General features: G+C 43.9%; 1 protein-coding gene and 1 non-coding gene across 4 annotated transcripts; one reads left to right on the forward strand and one right to left on the reverse strand.

Annotated features, from left to right (window-relative positions):
- Window positions 1-3,787: 3,787 nt before the first annotated feature.
- On the reverse strand, window positions 3,788-13,953 carry LOC120706878 (thiamine pyrophosphokinase 2). Of its 3 annotated transcripts, none has more exons than XM_039991627.1 (7): window positions 13,817-13,953; window positions 7,513-7,675; window positions 7,330-7,426; window positions 6,025-6,097; window positions 4,966-5,067; window positions 4,570-4,819; window positions 3,788-4,215 (listed from the first exon to the last, which is right to left on the reverse strand). In XM_039991627.1, exons 2-7 carry the CDS (start codon window positions 7,667-7,669, stop codon window positions 4,094-4,096), a joined length of 801 nt encoding a protein of 266 aa, XP_039847561.1. In that variant the 5' UTR covers window positions 7,670-7,675; window positions 13,817-13,953; the 3' UTR covers window positions 3,788-4,093. The 3 variants fall into 3 exon arrangements, with proteins under 3 accessions (XP_039847561.1, XP_039847559.1, XP_039847562.1); XM_039991625.1 differs by having other exon boundaries at window positions 7,513-7,724; window positions 13,817-13,941; XM_039991628.1 differs by lacking the exon at window positions 13,817-13,953 and adding an exon at window positions 6,572-6,705 and having other exon boundaries at window positions 7,513-7,543.
- Window positions 8,721-8,859, forward strand: LOC120710874. The gene has a single exon (XR_005690045.1). It is a non-coding gene; the product is annotated as a small nucleolar RNA Z247 (small nucleolar RNA).
- Window positions 13,954-19,969: the final 6,016 nt, after the last annotated feature.

Below are 19,969 nucleotides of genomic sequence, written 5' to 3' on the forward strand. Positions count from 1 at the left end.
ATCATATACGGAGGGAGTATTGGGGGCTCTTCCAAAAATATTTTCCCCCAAAAATATATTAACGCACAGCAGATCATCCCCAATATTTCAAAACAGGCCATGTCATTATAATTGGGCCCATTATAGTTGGGCTGCTCACGGAACCTCACGCGCCGGGAGGTCACGCAAAGGATTTTGCCACCGCCGCCCCTGCCTAGGAAAAGCAGTCCTACCTGCGATCTCCAACTTCAATTTGAGATAGGTAAAATGGATTCGCTATGAGTTGACGAAGCCTTTCCATGCAACTGGGGGATGTGGCCGCCGGAGGATAGGACCTGCCGCATCCTCTGGCTGCTGAGCCGAGCTTGCCCTCGCCGACCGGGAGCAGTGGTCCGCGTTGCCCGCATCTGAAGGCTTCTCGCGTCGCCCCCCCCCCCCCCCCCCCCCCCCCCGGCGCTGCAGCCCCCAACGCCGACAAAAGCTTTTTGGCTCTCTAGAACTGGCGCTGGCGGCACAAATAAAAAGCACAAGAATTGATGCCTAGCACGCGGGAACCGAGGATCCAGGGCGACGAGGGGCAGCGGAACCTGCAAAAATATGCACGGCGAGCGCGAAAATATTGGAGAAGATTTACGCCGTCTGTTGGACTCCTTTTTTTTCACTTTTCCTCCCAAAAAAGATTTTAGGGATGAGATACACGTTCTTTTGGAGTTGCTCTTACGCGCTCGTGCACAGCTGAATTTGCTATTTGCTGCTAGAGGATTTTTTTTTACGCCCTTACTAATGCCAATTGTGTTTGCTTCGGTGTTTCGGGCTTTGTTTGGGCTGTCCACGCATTGCGTCAACGATAATATGTGTAGTTCAGGGTTTAGGGTTTAACGGTCGAACTGGACAGTGATTGTGCGTATACACGTGCCGGTTGTCATCGCAAGAAAAATGGTCATTAGTACCGATTGTATGGCACAGTTAGTACTGACCGCTACAGCCGGTACATCTAGCTGGTACTAAATGGAGGACTATTTAGTACCGATCGCAGCAACCGGTACTAAACGCGCCACCCCAAAACACGTGAAAAAAATGATCAACCTCCGAGAGGCAAAATGACAAACCTCCGAGAGGCCCGCACACGCGCATCGTCGCAACTCACAAGTCACGTGAATTTTTCACACGTAAATGCGCGTGTGCAGTCGTGAGGATTTGAACCCACGACCTCTAACCCCTTACCATCACATGTGAGTAGGTGGGAGATGCATTCTGACGGTGGGTGAATATTGCAAGCAGGAATTTGTGGAACCCCCCGTTTAGAGATCCTGCCAGGAGATGAACGTGTTGTCAACTCCTACAATAGCTTGTGAAAAAACAAAGAAGACACTGAGAGTTTTTACCCAGGTTCAGGCCTCCCGAAGGATAACAGCCCTACGTCCTGCTTGTCTATATATTTGTTGTGTATGAATCTAAGAATACATGGGGAGAGAGCCTATGCTTGAGCTCTGGAATATGAGGAGGGGAGAAGAAGTCCTCCACTTCCTGTCCTGGGTCTTCTCTTTTATAATCCAAGAGGGATTGGGCCGTGTATAGAAAATAGGTGGAGTGTCCTATCTGCATCCACGTACCCTTCATGCATGCACTTCCTTCTTTAATGCGTGCAGGTGCATGTATCTACCACATGCACCGTCCTTCATGTGCTTGGCAGGAGCTCTCTCTCTCACCTTAGAGCCTGCACAGCAAGTGGGCAAGAGAGAGAGATAGCCTTTAATGTGCATGCACCTTTTAACAGGAGGTGCATGCACACAATAAAGAAGGGGATGGTCAGTGCATCCCGTGGTGCATGTTTGCATACACCCCCATTAATGGGCATGCATCCGGGGTGCATGTTTGCATGTATCCCGAGGTGAATGATTGCATGCACCTCCATTAATGGGCATGTATCCCGGGGTGCATGTTGCATGCACCCACAATAATTGGACAGAGATAGGGGGAGAGAGAGAGCACATGGCCGCCCCTCTCTTTATGACATGGCTTGTCTTGGGACCACACTTTAGTAGCCTCATGCATTGCCGTGGAGAAGTTCTCCTTGGTCTCATCTTGTGTTATCCTGGCGTATGAATGCATGCAAGCTATCCATCTGCACGTCTACAGGCTATTTAGTGATGCCGAGTCTGGGAGCTGCCAGAGCGTTTCCTTAGGGGCGAAGGTAGTTTCTCGTCCCCCGAGATCCTTTCGTACCCGGGGTTCTCCAGGCTTTCCGGGGCTTGAGAGTGAGGCGGGCCTACTCGGTGGCCCAGCCCCCATGTGACGTGGCAGATGAGCATCTCCACCAACCACTTGCGCCAGAGGCGGAGCTACAGCTTGGTACTGGGTCTGCCGACCCCGACGAACTTAGAAGATTTTAATGGACGATAACTGTAGATAGTTACCAATTGTTCTTAATGACCCCATCATATTTTACGCAAGACCCCAGTGATCTTCTAGTCTGGCTTCGCCCCTTGCGCTGAGGACCCGTTTCCTTGGCGCTGACACATTCCTTTTAAAGTAACCGGTGGAGGACCATTTAGTACCGGACCAAAACACCGGCCCGTACTAAATGTCGCATTTTAGTACCGGCTAGTGTGTTGGCCCGATACTAAGATGCGATATTTAGTATCAGTCGGTGTCTTGGCCCGGTACTAAAATGGCTCCGGAAGCTTTCAGATTTGGACCCAGTACTAAAATGGCTCCAGGGCAATTTTAGTACCGGACCAAAAGTTAACCGGTACTGACCGAAGGAATGAAAGCCTATTTTTCTAGCAGTGTGTGTATGGGCTGCTCTTAGACGTTACCTAGGCCTTCATGGGAGAAATGGTTGAAGTTCTTCAGTAGAGCTCTGGATTAGCCATTCTGGTCCTGCGCTACAGATAATCGTCTATGTTACTATAAATGCACCTAAACTGTATAAACAGATACACGTGTCGCGGAGCAAATGAACATAACCTTTAGAAACAGACCTGCTTCTAGTTGACTTGCTGTATGCGTGTTTGACAAACCTTGCAGAATCATGGATAACTGCCCCTGTTAGATACATGAGTAACTCATGTACAAGTACTTTATTATTTCTAGTTCCACTTTTGGCTGGGTATCCATGGTAACTTAAATTAAGTCTAGTATCTTGTAAAGTTTCCACAATAGACTATTTTTTCTTATGTGTTTTTGGCTCGCCACATGATGCAGTAATGCTTAGTCCTTGGATAGAGCTTCTGATCGTCTTGGCAAGTTCCAATTGCACATGATGCTACTAGCCAATAGAATATTTTAGGCTTCAGGCTTTTGCTTCTTTAGTTGTGCTAATAATGAGTGCTAACTTTCCATATTATTGTATACTGTTTCCATCTCGGCACTCGCAATCTAAGAAGGCCCCTTCCATTTTTTTTCAGGAGGTAGAAGGAGATGAAAATGAGTGGGACCGGGAAGATCAAAGAAATAATTTCATTAATTTTGTCACAGCTAATGGTGGTGATGTTGCTGCTGCCGAAGACGATGACATATGGGATGATGCTTCAGATTCTCCTGGGCATGCTTCTAACTTTTGAAAATCATTTTTAACGGTCTTGTTCCCTTATTCTATTGGGCCATTCGTGGAGCAAGAGTAGATAGGCATACTCATGTAACTCAAGTGAAAACTCTATCCTTGCCACGGAAAAAAGGGGAGGCAAGTGTCAAACTCTGTCATAGGCATGTAGGGTAGACTACTCACCACTGAGCCAAGTACCAAACTCTGCATGATCAATCCATCATCATAATGAACAAGCCAAACGGTGTGAAATCTTGAGAATATCCTTTTCATGTAACAAACCCTCTTGCAGATTCAACAATATAGTTATACAGGCCAAGAGGATACAACAGGCATGTCTGCTCGAGTTATTCACATAATTCGCCAGCAGGTAAACGATCGTGTTAGACATTATTCTACCCCATGATTTTTGAGTTCCTATCTGATAACAGACTATCCATGAGCCATCAGACGGTATTTATTTACCATACACACAACAACTCATAAACACATAAACGGCTGTACAAGAGCTTGGTCGCCAGGAAACAGAAGCAGAATAATTAAAGATGATAACTAAGTAGGAGCACATTAGGCCATGTTTCGTAGAGAAATTGTCCACAAAAGATCTGCATCAGACTGTACAGCTACCTTCTCTGATTGCACAATGTTCGATGTGCTTATCATGCTCCCAAATCTCATCTTTGATTCACCTGGAAGCGGAGAAAAGATCAAAACTACCTTTTAACAAAGCTTTCCTCTCAGGGCATAAAAAAATGAAACAGAACTAAAATCCTACACTGTTCATGTACATCCTTCATGAAAACTGAGTGAAATCGATTCTTGTGTTACATATGCCAGCAAAGAATATTTCATTTTGCACTAGGTTAATTTTTCATGAATAAACTTGATACTATATGCATTTTCATTTTACTTCGACCAATAATTCTTCAGTGTTCCCACAAGATAGACATTGATTTTATTTTTTAGAAAATCCATAAGGCATGCAGCTCAACCTGGAATTTCAACATGTTTATGACCAAACAATAGAGCATAAAGAAATTTACTTAGATTCCATTTCAGTCCAGTGGTTGTGGTGTTTGTTGACGGTGCTCCAACAGGAAAAAGCCCACAATGTGGTCCTTCAACAGATGATTCAATATAAAGTTCATGGCGATGTGTTTTGGGAAGAAGTCGGATCAAGCAATCATCTGATAGAAGCACAATTCTCAAGTCCGAAAACAGATACAGAACATTGATATTTGCTGCCTCATGATCAAACCTTCCACCTAGTGCTCCAGTAACAAGGACACACAGCTACAGTATTTGAAGGAAAAAAGTAAGTCCCATTGACCAATGAATTTTGTACAGATGTGAATTTTATTGATAGAAAATATCAAGCCATAGGCCTTAGAAAACAGAAACAGAAGTATCAGGACCAAAAACATAAGATTGCTACTTACATTATGTTTTTCATGTTCAGGTGTACGGTGATGGATACGAGAAATACATTTGTGTAAATCTGATGTCTCCTGGTTATGTGATTTATCAGAAATTTTGGATCCCTGAAAATAGGAGGTGTTTAGAGAAACCTTGGTAATCCTGATCACATATGTAGTATAATGAATTCATGGATACTAGATTCAAATTTGACACAGAACAACATGTGAACTCTTTCGTATAGGGTCAATTTTAGACAAGTATGCTATTCAGGTACTTCACTGATTAAATTTTGTATCATTAATGAAGTATTTTCAATTAGCTTTGAAAGTCTAGTCAATTGTCAGATTAAAAGTTCACTTGATTGTTAAGCACTTTTGAGGAAAGTTCATGTGTATTGAAACTAGTGTAATAAAAAAATGCCAGGCGTTTGTTAATGTCATATCGAAGCTCATTGCAGAAGTGAATTTTGGAAACCTAGTTTCAAACAGACATTTAGCCACTCATTTTTCTTCAAGTAATAGATGGAAGCATCAAATCATTTATTGATTTGACCATAGTAATTAGAAAACAACAATTTTTCAACACAATAACCAAAAGACTTGCCTTCCCTCCAAAGTCACCAAGACCAGATGGTCCTCCTTGTGAGTAAGCACTAAGCAGAAATGCAGAAAGCCCTTGACTCTTGAGTCAAGGTTATACATAATGATAAAACGAGCTTCTACGGACTAAGAGGACTTCAAATAATCAATATTTCAACTTGATTGAAGAGTAGAACATTAGATCAACTGCTTGACAAGTTAAGGATTATTATTCTTTTTGTTTCTGAATATAGGATGCCATTCAGTTGTCCACTACAAGCCTAAAACATTGATTGACTGCCAGGCACAAAGGCGATTTTAATTCCTTCTGCTGTCTATGTCTATAATGGTCTTTTAAAAGGCATTAGGGCATGACAGTACTACTGCATGTTTAGTTCTTACGAGTTACATTTAACATCAGTTATGAACTGACTGCACTGTAGAAAATTAACTAGAATGACCAGATAAACCATGTAGAAAAGAAAACTCAAGTAATAGAACCTGACTAGAGTAGAACAATTTTACTTCAGGCCTTATAGAATCCATATCCCCCTCAATAATTTCTGGAATATACCTGGATGACAGCAACCAATTATGATGTTAGGTAAGAAGAGTCCTCGGAATTCCTGTTTGTCTGTTTCACAGGGGAGAGTAGATAACAAGTGCATAGAAACAGCTTGGTATATGGAAATTGATTTTTAATTTTTATTATTTGTTTTTTGAAAATGACAATGAAGTCTGGAAAGCAACGGTGCTTTTAGAAAATAGAACATCAAACCAGAATCATAACCTAATCATAACATGCAGCAACTCTTCTGAAAGACTTCAAGAAAACAAACAGTAGCAATCAAAGTTCACTTTTCTATGTTTGATCTTTGATACTCTGACGAGTTACAGAAAATAAAGATTTCTGTGAATCATTAACAAGGGTTCTCCAATCATCTCAAAGTACTAGGATTATTGTGGATTTATGTTATAACCTATATGTATTCGACATGAAAAATATATTTAAAAACGCTTGGGATGTACAAGTGGCAGCAGTGCATACATGCTTAGGCATCTTAGCCTATAGATTGAAGGACTGAAGCAAGAGGCATCTCCTCACATTTATCCTTCTTTCATCTATTTTGCCTTTTCGACAACCTCCCCGTTATGCACCGCTCTTCCCGCAGCTGCACACCACTACAACACAGGACCAGGCCAATGAGTCCTAGAGCCAAATGCATCCCCGTCATATATTCATAATTATTCAATCAGACTCCCTATGACATGGAAACCAAAATTTCATGGTTCAATGAGCTCTACAATAAACTTAACCTGCAACCACAATGTTGGACGTCACCAGAACTTAAGCTCTATGAAACTCAAGTAATTAGGGAATGAAATCCAACCCAACCTTCACAGATACAGATTCAAACCCATTCTATCTAGTTTTGCATCAGTCTTCACGGTCCATCAAGATGTAAAAAGGGATACCAGCAATTATAACATGACGGTCCACCAAGAGGTAAAAAGGGATACCATCAAGAAGTACCATTTTTCGGTACCTACAAGTAATAATTTTGGTATCCCTTGATGGACAGTAGAAAATCTGTCATTTTTTTTGCATAAGTCACAGCTATTCGATGGAGAAAACTATTTCAGAGTAAATGACAATTTTGTCAGGAACTATAAGCTCTGTAGTGATCATTAATGTATTAACAGTGATAAAGATAGCAGAACACGGCAGCTTCTATAATGATAACATCTTAAGAATGTTTAAAATCAATAACCACTGTGCTATGAAATGATGGAGCAAAAATTCACCTATTTCTGGTGCTTTTCTCATCTCCATCATTGGTCAACTGAAACATCTCATCAAAAATACGATTAGCACCTCCATCGGCACAGATCCTTAAGTTCGCTGTATTACATCAAATTCAAAGGTAAACTTTTAAAGATACTTTTCCAACAAAGTATAAAAAAGAAAAAGAAACAAGCTAGAGTTACCATGATCCCAGAGGCGAGGCATGAATCGTGGAAGATGCTGGTTAAGAACAACTAAAGCATAGTTCTTGACTGGTCTGTTGGCAGGTCGATGCAGTTTTGGGAGGAAACTCGAAGAATGCATCATTACATCCATACTGCGTACTGTGCGCCACAACATCGTGACCTCTTGAAAGGAGTACCTCAAGCTTAGTGCAACATTAATACTGTTTTGGCTGTCAATAACAATATATAAAAAGCTAACTTTTATTGTTACCAATGCCATTTTTCGAATAATCATATATCTTCTGAGCAGCATGGCTCAAAGGGTATCTTATGTATGTTGCCTAAAAAAGCTCTTTTATGCTATGCATGAGAACTGGGTATTGGGTGCTTTGCCAAGTATCCAACAAACTACACTACAGAAGTACAGAATTGCATCTCCAAACTGCAGCCCAGTTTGATTGATGACCTTAGGCAACACTGTTAAGATACACCGCGTGTATATCCTGGTAGTTAGGATAGATAGGATCCAAAGGTTGTTGTTAACCTTGACTTACAAGTCAAGCCTTGTAAACCTTGACTTGCAAGTCAAGCTTTGTATCTACTTCTTGTACAAGTTGTAATGCCACGCTAGGGGCTGTTCCTAGCTATATATTAACACGTAACCGAGAACCTGAAAAGGTATCTCGTTCCACCAATTTCCACATGGTAATCAGAGCTCGGTTCTTTTTCGACCTGATCCATGGCGAGTTCTTCCTCCTCCGTGCTTGCTGCTGCTCCCTCTCTCGGTTACCCCATGACCGAGAAGCTCACCCGCAACAATCACACCCTATGGAAGGCTCAGGTTCTATCTGCACTCAAGGGCGCACAGGTGGCGCAATTTCTCAGCTCGGCGACACCCCTTCCTCCAAAGACCGTCGCCAAGTCCGCTGAGAAGCCTGATGAACAAGTTCCCAACCCTGACTATGGCGTCTGGGTTGCGAAGGATCAGCAGATTCTCAACTATATGCTCTCCTCGCTGTCTCGCGATATTCTCGCGCAAGTGGCGGCGCTTCCTACTACCGCCGCCGTCTGGGAGTCCATCGAGGGGATGTTTGCATCCCAATCTCGCGCCCGAGTCATCAATACTCGGATGGCCTTGGCCATCGCGCAGAAGGGCTCCTCTTCCATTGCGGAGTACTTCACCAAGATGAAGACCCTAGCAGATGACATGGCATCTGCTGTGGAAGCGGCTTGATGATGAAGAAGTCGAGTCGTACATCCTCTCCGGCCTCGACATCGAATGCAATCTTGTGGTGTCGGCTGTTGCGGCTCGTACCGAGCCGATCACTCTTGGTGAGTTATTCACACAACTTTCCGCCTTTGAGCAACGTTGTGCTCTTCTCTCTGGCCATGGCTCAGGATCATCTACCAACTTGGCTTCGCGTGGTGGACGCGGTGCTGGCAACAACAACAACCGTGGTCGTGGCCGTGGTGGCCGTGGTCGCGGACGTGGCTCCGGTGGACGTGGTTCAGATTCATCTGAACGTCCCACCTGTCAACTGTGTGGCAAGGAGGGCCACACGGTTCTGCGCCTCGTTCCAGGGGCCATCTGACGCCAAGTCGGCATCCGCAGCAACTACCTCTTCATACGGCATTGATACAAACTGGTACTCTGACTCCGGTTTAACTGATCACATCACGGGTGATCTAGAGAAGCTGTCCATGAGGGATAAATATCATGGTGGTGATCAAGTTCACACCGCCAATGGCTCAGGTATGGAGATAGATCAAATTGGTCGCAGTCTTGTTTGCACCCCTAACAAGAATCTTGTTCTGAATAATGTCCTTTATGTTCCTCAAGCAAGCAAAAATCTTGTTTCCGTTCATAAGCTTGCTCGTGATAATGACGCCTTCTTTGAATTTCATCCATCTTATTTTCTTAATAAGGATCGAACAACGAAGAAGGTTCTGCTTAGAGGACGATGTGAAGGGGACCTTTATACTTTGAAGTCGGTTTCCAATAAACAAGCCCATGGTGTCACCAAGTTTTCGGCCTCTCGGTGTCACTCTCGCCTAGGGCACCCTTCTGCGACCATTGTTCACCAAGTGTTGAACAAGAATAAACTTCCTTTTGTTCCCGAGTCAAATAAAGAGTCTGTTTGTGATGCTTGTCAAAAAGGCAAAAGTCATCAACTTCCATATTCGAAATCCACTAGTGTGTCTAGGGCTCCTCTAGAACTAGTCTTTTCGGATGTATGGGGACCAGCTCCCACTTCTGTGGGCAAAAATAATTTTTATGTTAGTTTCATTGATGACTATAGCAAGTTCACATGGATTTACTTGCTGCGGCATAAGTCTGAGGTCTTTCAGCGATTTCATGATTTTCAAAACCTTGTCGAGCGTATGTTTGATCGCAAAATTGTGGCCATGCAAACCGATTGGGGTAGGGAATACCAAAAACTCAATTCTTTTTTCCAACCCATTGCCATTTCGCATCATGTGTCTTGTCCATATGCACATCAACAAAATGGCTCAGCCGAACGCAAGCATCGGCATATTGTTGAAGTTGGGCTTTCCCTTCTTGCTCACGCCTCCATGCCCCTCAAGTTTTGGGATGAGGCTTTCATCACGGCCACGTATCTCATTAACAGACTTCCTTCCAAAGTCATCAACAATGAAACTCCTCTTGAGCGCCTTCACAACCAACAACCAGATTACACCATGCTCCGCACATTTGGTTGTGCATGTTGGCCTAATCTAAGACCGTATAACTCTCGGAAGCTTCAATTTCGTTCGAAACAATGTGTGTTTCTTGGTTATAATAATTTGCACAAGGGGTTCAAGTGCCTAGATGCCAAAGAAGGTCGAGTTTACAGCTCTCGTGATGTGGTATTTGATGAAACGATTTTTCCCTTTGCTTCCATGCATCCCAACGCTGGTGCTCGTCTTCGCTCGGAAATTCTTCTTCTTCCCGAGAATCTTGTTAATCTCGGGTGCAACAACTGTGATTCTGATTTGATCTCATCTCCTGGTTCTAACAATAATTGTGAGTCTACAGGTGAAATCGGAGATCATGCAGGACCGGAAGATTTTGTTTCTAGTACAAATCTGGCTTTAGACCATCGTTATTTCATGTTATCAGGAAACGCCAACGGCGCTGAACACGGAGTTGGTTCGCCTGGTGATTCTGCGCGTGAATCGGCTCCGGGATCTGCGCCTGATCCTCCTGCGGCTACCTCTGGCACGGCGTTGCCCGTGTCGGCCCCTGCAGATGCGCCATCTGGCGGACTGTCGCCTGCCTCTGCGTCCGGCCCGTCTGCGCCCTCTCCATGCGTGCCACCTGGCCCGGATTCATCCTCTGTTGGGCCGGCTCAGCCCGTCGTGGTCCCGCAGGCAGACGGGCCGACACCATCCTCCTCGGATCAGGCTCCTGGCGTATCTGATCCTCCGCCTGGATCTTCTGCGGCATCGGCTCCTGCGCCATCATCTGCGCCACAACGTCCTGCTACACGCCTTTCACAAGGTATTCGCAAGCCAAAAACTTATACTGACGGCACTATTCGTTATGCTCATCTAGCTGCTGTTGACGAAGAACCATCTAATCTTCAAGCTGCCTTGGTTAACAAGAATTGGAAACTTGCTATGGATGTCGAGTTTGATGCATTACTTAAAAATAAAACTTGGCATCTTGTCCCTCCTCAACAAGGGAGGAATGTGATAGATTGCAAGTGGGTATATAAAGTTAAGAAGAAGGCTGATGGTTCTATTGATCGGTATAAGGCACGACTCATTGCTAAGGGCTTTAAGCAGCGTTATGGTATTGACTATGAGGACACATCAGTCCTGTTGTCAAGGCAGCCACTATTCGTCTGGTTCTTTCTATTGCTGTCTCCCAGGGGTGGTTTCTTCGGCAATTGGATGTCCAAAATGCGTTCTTGCATGGTTTTCTTGAAGAAGATGTTTATATGCGTCAGCCTCTGGGATATCAAGATAAGCAGTTTCCACACTATGTTTGCAAACTTGACAAGTCTCTTTATGGCCTTAAACAAGCTCCTCGTGCCTGGTACTCACGGTTATGTAACAAGCTGCAATCTCTTGGGTTTATACCTTCTAAAGCAGACACATCCTTATTTTATTTTCATAAAGGGCTGCATACAATATTTATGTTGGTTTATGTGGATGATATCATTGTTGCTAGCTCTTCCAGTGATATTGCAGCTGCTCTTCTTCGACGGTTGGAACAAGAATTTTCCATTAAAGATCTTGGAGATCTTCATTATTTTCTTGGCATTGAAGTAAAACGGTCACATGGTGAATTGTTGCTCACTCAAGAACGCTATGCTACTAGTATTCTTGAAAAAGTTGGGATGGAATTGTGTAAACCTATTTCCTCACCTCTATCTACAACAGAGAAGCTCTCGGTTCGTGAGGGGGATCTACTTGGGCCGGAAGATTCTACAATTGTGGGGGCACTTCAGTATCTCATACTGACACGGCCTGATCTTTCTTTCTCTGTTAATAAAGTCTGTCAATTTCTTCATTCACCAACGACTCTGCATTGGTCTGCTGTTAAAAGAATTGTCAGATATGTTAAGGGGACAATCCATCTAGGTTTGAAGATTGGTCGATCAAAGTCCATGTTGGTCAGCGCATTCTCTGATGCTGATTGGGCGGGATGTCCTGATGATCGTCGCTCTACAGGAGGTTTTGCAGTCTTTCTTGGCAGTAATCTTATATCCTGGAGTGCACGTAAACAAGCCACCGTGTCTAGATCAAGCACAGAGGCTGAATATAAGTGTCTAGATCAAGCACAGAGGCTGAATATAAGGCCATGGCAAATGCTATAGCTGAGGTAATGTGGGTTCATAAGTTGCTTGATGAATTAGGAATTCCACATCCTAAGGCAGCATGTCCGTGGTGTGATAACATTGGTGCCAAATATCTGTCTGAGAATCCTATGTTCCATGCTTGGACAAAGCATATTGAAATTGATTATCACTTTGTCGGGGAGCAAGTTAATTTGAAACAATTAGATGTCAGGTTCATTAGTACTGCAGATCAGGTGGCTGATGGTTTCACCAAAGCATTGATTGTTCGACAGATGCATTTATTCAGAAACAATCTCAACCTACATGATCGGTTGTGATTGAGGGAGGGTGTTAAGATACACCGTGTGTATATCCTGGTAGTTAGGATAGATAGGATCCAAAGGTTGTTGTTAACCTTGACTTACAAGTCAAGCCTTGTAAACTTTGACTTGCAAGTCAAGCTTTGTATCTATTTCTTGTACAAGTTGTAATGCCACACTAGGGGCTGTTCCTAGCTATATATTAACACGTAACCGAGAACCTGAGAAGGTATCTCGTTCCACCAATTTCCACAAACACCGCAACACAAGTATGTGACATTTAGTTACATCTAGAAGGGAAGAGAAATATGCCTATGCTCCCAGTTAAGGAATCCAATTAAAGCATCATTGACGTGCAAGAGAATGGAACAAGGATGAATTCTTGTATTTACAGTGGGGGTCTCCCTCGCTGTGTTTCCGGTTCAAAAAAAAGGATGAATTCTTGTACCGCCTACTAATCTTGAGCAATATTTTTTTTTGTTTATCCATCATCTGAAAAGTGGAATTGGCGCTGGATCTTGCACCAAGCTCCATGTTCCTTTCCCACGGAAGGAACATAAATAGTCTAGTAATGCAACCTAATCCACCCGATAAAACCAGACATGAATCAGTTAGTTAGTTTGAAGATCAATTCAGTTGGTCCCTTTCTCTCTGGATTCATACTTTCATAGTATCATTCTTTAGAAATTATCCTAATTTTTCCTGTGCTAAGGAGAAAAAGGGGAGGAATCTTTTTGTTTTAAAGAACAGGGCCTCTACCCTGATTACAACATCTGCGTTCATACAAGTAAATTCAGACCGTGGACAACTCCAACGCAGAAATGGCCTGGTCCTCAAAACTAATCAAACGTTGTACAATCATTGTGCATTAATTGCAATGCCAAAATCTCCGCAGAAGGAGAACCCTCCCTCCCTTCCTCACCCAATTGTACATTCAACACCGAGCCAAAAGAATCAGCCGAAATTCTCTACCACCCCGCTCGAATTCCACACCAAACGCCGCGAACCACACCACAATCCTGGTCCTATCGATTAGCCTCAGCAGCCGGAACCCTCGCACCTACCAATATCCATTTCCAACAACTGGAATCGTTGTTTCGACGACCGACCACCACCACAGTAGAAGAGAGCTAGCCCCAAGAAAATGAATGGCGAGAGTAGCCTCACAATACTGCGGACAGAATAGGAACTGAGAATCGCATGCGGATCTCTCACCTCAGGTTGCGCGCCGAGGAGGCGAGGACGGGACCCGGAGCCAGCCAAGCCGGCGCTCTCCAGAGCGGTGCGGGGGCGGTGGCAAGGAGAATGGGAGAAGGCAGAGACGAAGGACGGAAGAATAAAACGGGCAAAGCTCTCCGCTGTCGCTGTCGGTCCGCGTGCCTTAATTATAGCGCCCGATGTGCGTGGCCGCGTGCCGTGCCGTTCGCAAGGGCATCGTCGAACAAACTTTTATTCAGAAAAATAGGAGGGCCCTATAGCGATCTCTCTATATATTATACTATAATAAAAATCGAAAAACTTTGCAAATATCTATCATTTAGATTGGGTTCACCGAACCTACTTGTCAGAGTAGATAGAGATGAGATAAAATATAGACCAATAGAAATCGCAAATTGGAGAGTATTTCTGCAAAAAAATAATTATTTTTCTCATCCGCCGGCACATAACCCTCTACTGCATACCTACTACTCGTTGATGCACCGGATTCCCTATCTAGGTGGTCGTGGGCTTGTGGCGCACTTCCGATCTATACCCTACTTACACAAAGTCGATCTAATCCGTACGCGGTGTCTTTTTTTTAGATTAAATAGTATAACTCGGACACTCACAATGTACGCGCACTCACATCCCTATGAACACATGTACACAAAACATACCTCTATAAACATTTTCGAAGACTGAGTTGACAAATCCTCGAGATTGGCAAAATGGCCATAGACGCATCGCTTCGAGGTGAACAAACATTATGATGCAGGAAGAAGTATGGCCTTCTCTTCTACCATGCTTACATGCATCAAACGAGAAGAAGAGCATAATAAATGTAAAGACCACACTGCTTCTAGATCGAGCACATGAGCAGTTAGTAAGGTTGTTCGTGCACTAACCTCGGTAGGCGGCCCTGCTCGACGGGCGCCCGTGATATGCCGGCGACACCTCCGAAGCACGCGCTCCGGCCGATCGTGTCCACGCCACCACCACCCCAACGTGGGAAGAGCTGCGGCTCGCCAAGGCGGCGCCCGCCGGCAACGCCTCCACCGCGCGCGTCCGTCCCGTCGCCGTCCTCACGCCATCGTGTCATGGCACGGCAATTGGCACCTGTGCTCCGCCGTTGCTGGCGCTTCCACTTCCACTGCCGTACATCGGTTGGGTATAGCCTGTCAGACCTCACCTCGCCGTCTTGTGCACGCTCTGCACCTGCCGCCTCCTCCACCTCCTCCGATTCTCGTCCCGCACCATCTCCCCACAGCCCGCATCCGGAATCGCTTTTCCATGGCTGACATCGCAGTAGGGGAGGAAGCCGCGACCTTCAGGGGGGCCGCAGCTCTCGCGTCGCCTCGCGGCATGGGAAGGAGGCTGCCATATTTGCAGGGGCCCAGGCAGCTAGTCAGTTTGCAAATAGGCCCTTAAGAAAGCAGAATCATATAGTATTAGTTTTGGTTGTTTTTCTAAACCCCTTAAAGATATAGAACCTCGAGAAACAGTCCAATCTAGACTTTTTGCATAACTAACCCAAGATTTTTTCCAATTCGCGAGCACTATTCAATATGTCTTGCGAAAACCACATGCTAACCTCCAGAGTATAGAGTAAATAATATTTAAACCCCAATTGCTATATATTTAAACCTCAACTGCTTAATTGTTTTAGCTCTGTTGGGGATTGCCACCTCTAGAAACAGGACCGAAGGTTCTAGGCTGGCTCAGGTCGCCCTAAAGTCTAGAACAACAACCTTCAATCACTAATATGGCCCTTGCAGGCATTTGCTTCTGCCTTGACCTCTTATTTGAGGACAAAACACAAGAGCGGCTGGAGGTTCGTAGGGTCAAGATGACAAACTAGAGAGGGGTCGGGTAAACAGTCTTTTCTAAAATTTAAAGCATTGCCGAGTATCTAAAACAAATGCGGAATTAAACCATACATTCTAGCCAATACTACACCCCTCTATCTATTATTTGCACCTTACAAAAGAACCTAATTGAGAAACTAAGGTGCCAGGCTAGATAGAACACACCTAAACAAACTAGCTTCCAAGGTTAGAGGAACCCATGCACCGGTACCCAAGCAAAGAGGGAGCTCCTATTCATACTAGTACGCAAGGCACACAAAGCCTAAGCACAACTAGAACTTAGCAAAGCTACACAAACTAAACTAGAGAGCTTATAACTACTTAGCTACACAAACTAAGCAAAACTATTTAACTACACAAGCTAACTAGCACAAGAGAGAAAAACTATTTTACTACACAAGTAAACTAGCTACACAAGAGCAACTACAACACACTAGCACAAGTATATGAGCAAGTAAAAACAAGCTAGTGAAAGGAATTGCAAACCAACGGGAAGAAAAAGTTGACACGATAATTTTTATACCAAGGTTCGGTGGTTTGCCAAGGTTGCCGCCAGTCCTCTTGTTAGCGGTGACTCTCAAGTCACACACTCCCATGTGGAGTGCTCACCACGAGCTCACCTCAATTCTACTAGAGTTGCTCCTTGCGTCTCCCGTGGGGCGAGCACAACACCTCTCACAATCACAGCCCCGGAGCCTTGCACAATCTTCTTGCAAGCTTCACAACGACAACACCACCAAGCCATCTAGGAGATGGGAACTTTCAAGAGTAACAAGTACCACCGGCTTGCAACTCGATCACCTAGTGCCAAACTCTTGCAATCTCTCAAAGCAACGCACTAGAATCGGTCTCTCACTTAGTGGATATGATTTGCTCAATCACAAGTGAGTTGGAGGGCTCCCAAGCACTCTCACACAAGGACACCAAGCCCCCAAGGTGCTCAACACCTTCAAATGCGCGGCCACCATCTCTATTTATAGAGGGCCTCAAACTAGCTGTTACCTCAAAAACCTATCGAAACAGAGCTATCGTAGACTGTCCACCTAGACCGGACTTTCTACCATTCAACCCAACGACTAGAATCAGAATTCAAACGTATCTGAGTCGGCCGCTAGAGCCTTGGCGAACTGTCCGCCTCACTACCATCGGACTGTTCACTCATTGCAATGACACTTCTTTTGCTGCGTCGGTTCAACCGTCGTAAAGACTTCTTCTCCTACTGCATGACATGCTCTCAGGACAATGCCACCACCAATACACCGACGCCCACAATATTGAACGTGTGGGTTTAACGGACACCCTCTGTCTGAGTTCTTGTGACTCCAACTTTGCTCACGTGGATAGTCCACTCTCCAAGGGCGGACCGTCTGCCTATGCATAGACGGTTGCACCAACACTGCATCATTTTAACTGGTGCTTCGAAGCACCTCTTCAGCAACCAAAACATCATCTCTGGACGATGACGGTACCAATGCACCGATGCTTCATATTTCAAAGTGTCGGTTTAACCGGCGCCCTTTGCTTCCAATTCCTTCCAACTACACACGGACTGTCCGCCTCTTACCTTTTATTCACATCAGTTGGACCTTAATTGTCATCACCATAGTAACCAATATTTTTTTTGTACCGACTTGCAGAACATACAAGGCATTTGTTCAAGTTTTTGAAAGTATCCCCATGATATAAAATACAATGATTAGGACATGTATGAATTCTTTCCACACCCATCGTGAACGGGTTGACAAACTTCTTTACTTGTTATGTGTTGGCTGGCACTTTATTTGGCTTTGGAAGCAACCAATCCAAGATAGCAGCAGGTCATTGAAACTACCATATAACCAATCATGTTTAGCCTTCAGAGTTAACAGCTCAATTATGAATCGAAGCACGATCCGATGTTTCGGGCATCCCTTCGATCGCTCATATATATTTTCCTTTGCTGATTTTCTCACTGTCTCGAAATTTGCTAACCTCATGGCACTAGCAACCAATACCTCCGCTTTGGTGTGGTACAACAACTGGCTTAAAAAATCACCGTCGTCAAGTTCATCGTCACTACTATCACCATCGATGGGCCCGTCATCGATATCATCACCATGGAATCTACCAACCCCATCATCTCCGCCACCATCATATCATAATAAGCATCAAACATTCTGTTAAACTCATCGTCTGATATGATTTCATCCGCTAGATTATTCATTGGCGGGGGAGCATCTATCTCGCCATGATACTTCCAGATCGTGTAGTTCTTAACAAAACTACTCACCACCACATGCAATTTGATTGTAGTTGGGTCACTGATCCGGACTATCAAATTCTTGTAGGCTTTGCATAGGCAATGCATCAACTGTATCTTCTCATTTCTTGCGTGGTCCTCCGCAACTTGAATGAATTTGTGAAGCTCTCCACGAAAATAGGTGTCCGTTCTTTTTGCATTGTACAATCATGTCCTATCCATATATATATATATATATATATATATATATATATATATATATATATATATATATATATATATATATATATATATGTAGATGTTGAATAAAGTCAATTTAACATGTACTAAAGAAAAAAATCAAAACCAATCGTATTATTGTACCACTAAATATTAGGGAAAAATTTGTCATGCATGTGTGTAAAGATAGAAAAAAATCAAATTTTTTTCTTAAAAGAAATAGAGCCCTAAATTGGATATATACTTCTGTATATGTATGTGTTGGAAAAGTCAATTTAACTAGTACTAAATAAACAAATCAATTTCTAACTTATTATTGTACCACTAAATTGTGGGAAAAAACTATCATGCATGTGTGTGTAAACATAGAAAAAATAAATCAATAAATTGACATAAATATATACTTCTGTATATGCATAGGTGTTGAAAAAAAAGTCAATTTAACTAGTACTAAATAAAAATAAGCAAAACTCAACATATTATTTTACCACTAACGCCCTGTTTGTTTCTACTTATCTATGTCTCACTTTTCTGGGAAGCAAGATTCTATAATAAGCATGCTGTTTGGAGAATTGGTTGTTTGAATAAGATAGGTGTTTGGCAATCCTCATTATTTTGATTATTTTGAGTCGATTATCTGAAGTAAGTGATAAAATGTCCAAAGTACCCCTAGGGCTGATGACATCTTATTTTTTACTGAATACAAACAGAAGTCCATAATTTTTATGTTTTTTATATTTTAACAAGATAATTATATTACAATTATATCAAGCATACATTAAAATCAGATCTAGACCAAAAGATAGATAGACACTCTTTTCTTCCTACTTATTTTTCTTTCCTCTTTCTCTCGTCCATTCAGACAGGCCGCCTCGCCTTGAGATCCCGCGCCGGTCCTGCCTCGAGGTCCCACGCCGGCGGCCGCCTCCACCCAAGCATGGAGCTCCAGGACCGCACAGCTGCCTCTACCCACAGTCGGCACCCAGCAGGGGAGGTACGTGTGGCAGCAGGAGAGGGTGCCGGCGAGGGCGTGTGCGGAGGCTGCCGACCACCGCAGGGAGAGGGACAGCAAGGAGGAGGTGCAGGAAAAGAGACGGCAGCGCGATTCAGGGCGGCAGTGCGACAGCAGCAGTAGGGAATGGTGTGCGGCGGCGTGGCAGCAGCAGCAGTAGGGGACGGTGTGCGGCGGCAGTAGGGGAGGAGAGCCGGAGAGGGTGGGTGATGACGTGACAGCAGATAGGCAGGGGCTGCGAGGGAAAAAGCTACTCGCTTACCCCCGAAGAGCGCTTGGGGAGATGGTGGTGAGAATCGACATTCATGTTGTTTCCGTGATTTTTAGGGAAGCGGCGGTCAGAAGAATCCAATTTTAATCGAGGCGTTTGGGTGGGTTTCTGGCTTTTTTCCATGAAGAATCCGCTTATAAGCAGAAACAAACAAGGTCTAAATCTTGGGGAAAAAATCTTACATGCATCTTTGTAAAAATAAAAAAAATTAATCTTCTTCTCTCTCCTCCATAGATTTAGGGTATTATTTACTTATGAATGAGGCTAAAAACTATAGATTGAGTCCAAATGATTACATAATCTTATTCTCCAACTAAAATAGTACAACTTCATCTAAAATTTTGAGGCAAATGGTGTCTCAAATGGCTAATCCACACCATGAAGATCTAGAGATAGTTAGAGGCAAAGAGAGCTCCATTATTTGAGCCATAAATCTAACAAAAAATCTTAGAAATGACAAGAAAATTAGCATAAACTTACCTCTAGAGCCCCAACTAGAAGAAAATCAAGTTGAAAACCTCTCCCCCTTTTCCTTTTTTTTTGAATCTTGGGGGAGCTCCTC

Source organism: Panicum virgatum, chromosome 5K, assembly GCF_016808335.1.
Source record: "Panicum virgatum strain AP13 chromosome 5K, P.virgatum_v5, whole genome shotgun sequence".
Classification (NCBI taxonomy): domain Eukaryota; kingdom Viridiplantae; phylum Streptophyta; class Magnoliopsida; order Poales; family Poaceae; genus Panicum; species Panicum virgatum.

What these genes read in the sequence shown, in the direction of transcription:
- LOC120706878 (XM_039991627.1), bottom strand. Translation starts at nt 7,669, where the DNA reads ATGTTGTGGCGCACAGTACGCAGTATGGATGTAATGATGCATTCTTCG. An exon ending in GAGAAAAGCACCAGAAATAG is followed by an intron (nt 6,098 to 7,329) that starts GTGAATTTTTGC and finishes GCTGTCATCCAG; the next exon opens with GTATATTCCAGAAATTATTG. An exon ending in TGGACTGAAATGGAATCTAA is followed by an intron (nt 4,216 to 4,569) that starts GTAAATTTCTTT and finishes CTCCGCTTCCAG; the next exon opens with GTGAATCAAAGATGAGATTT.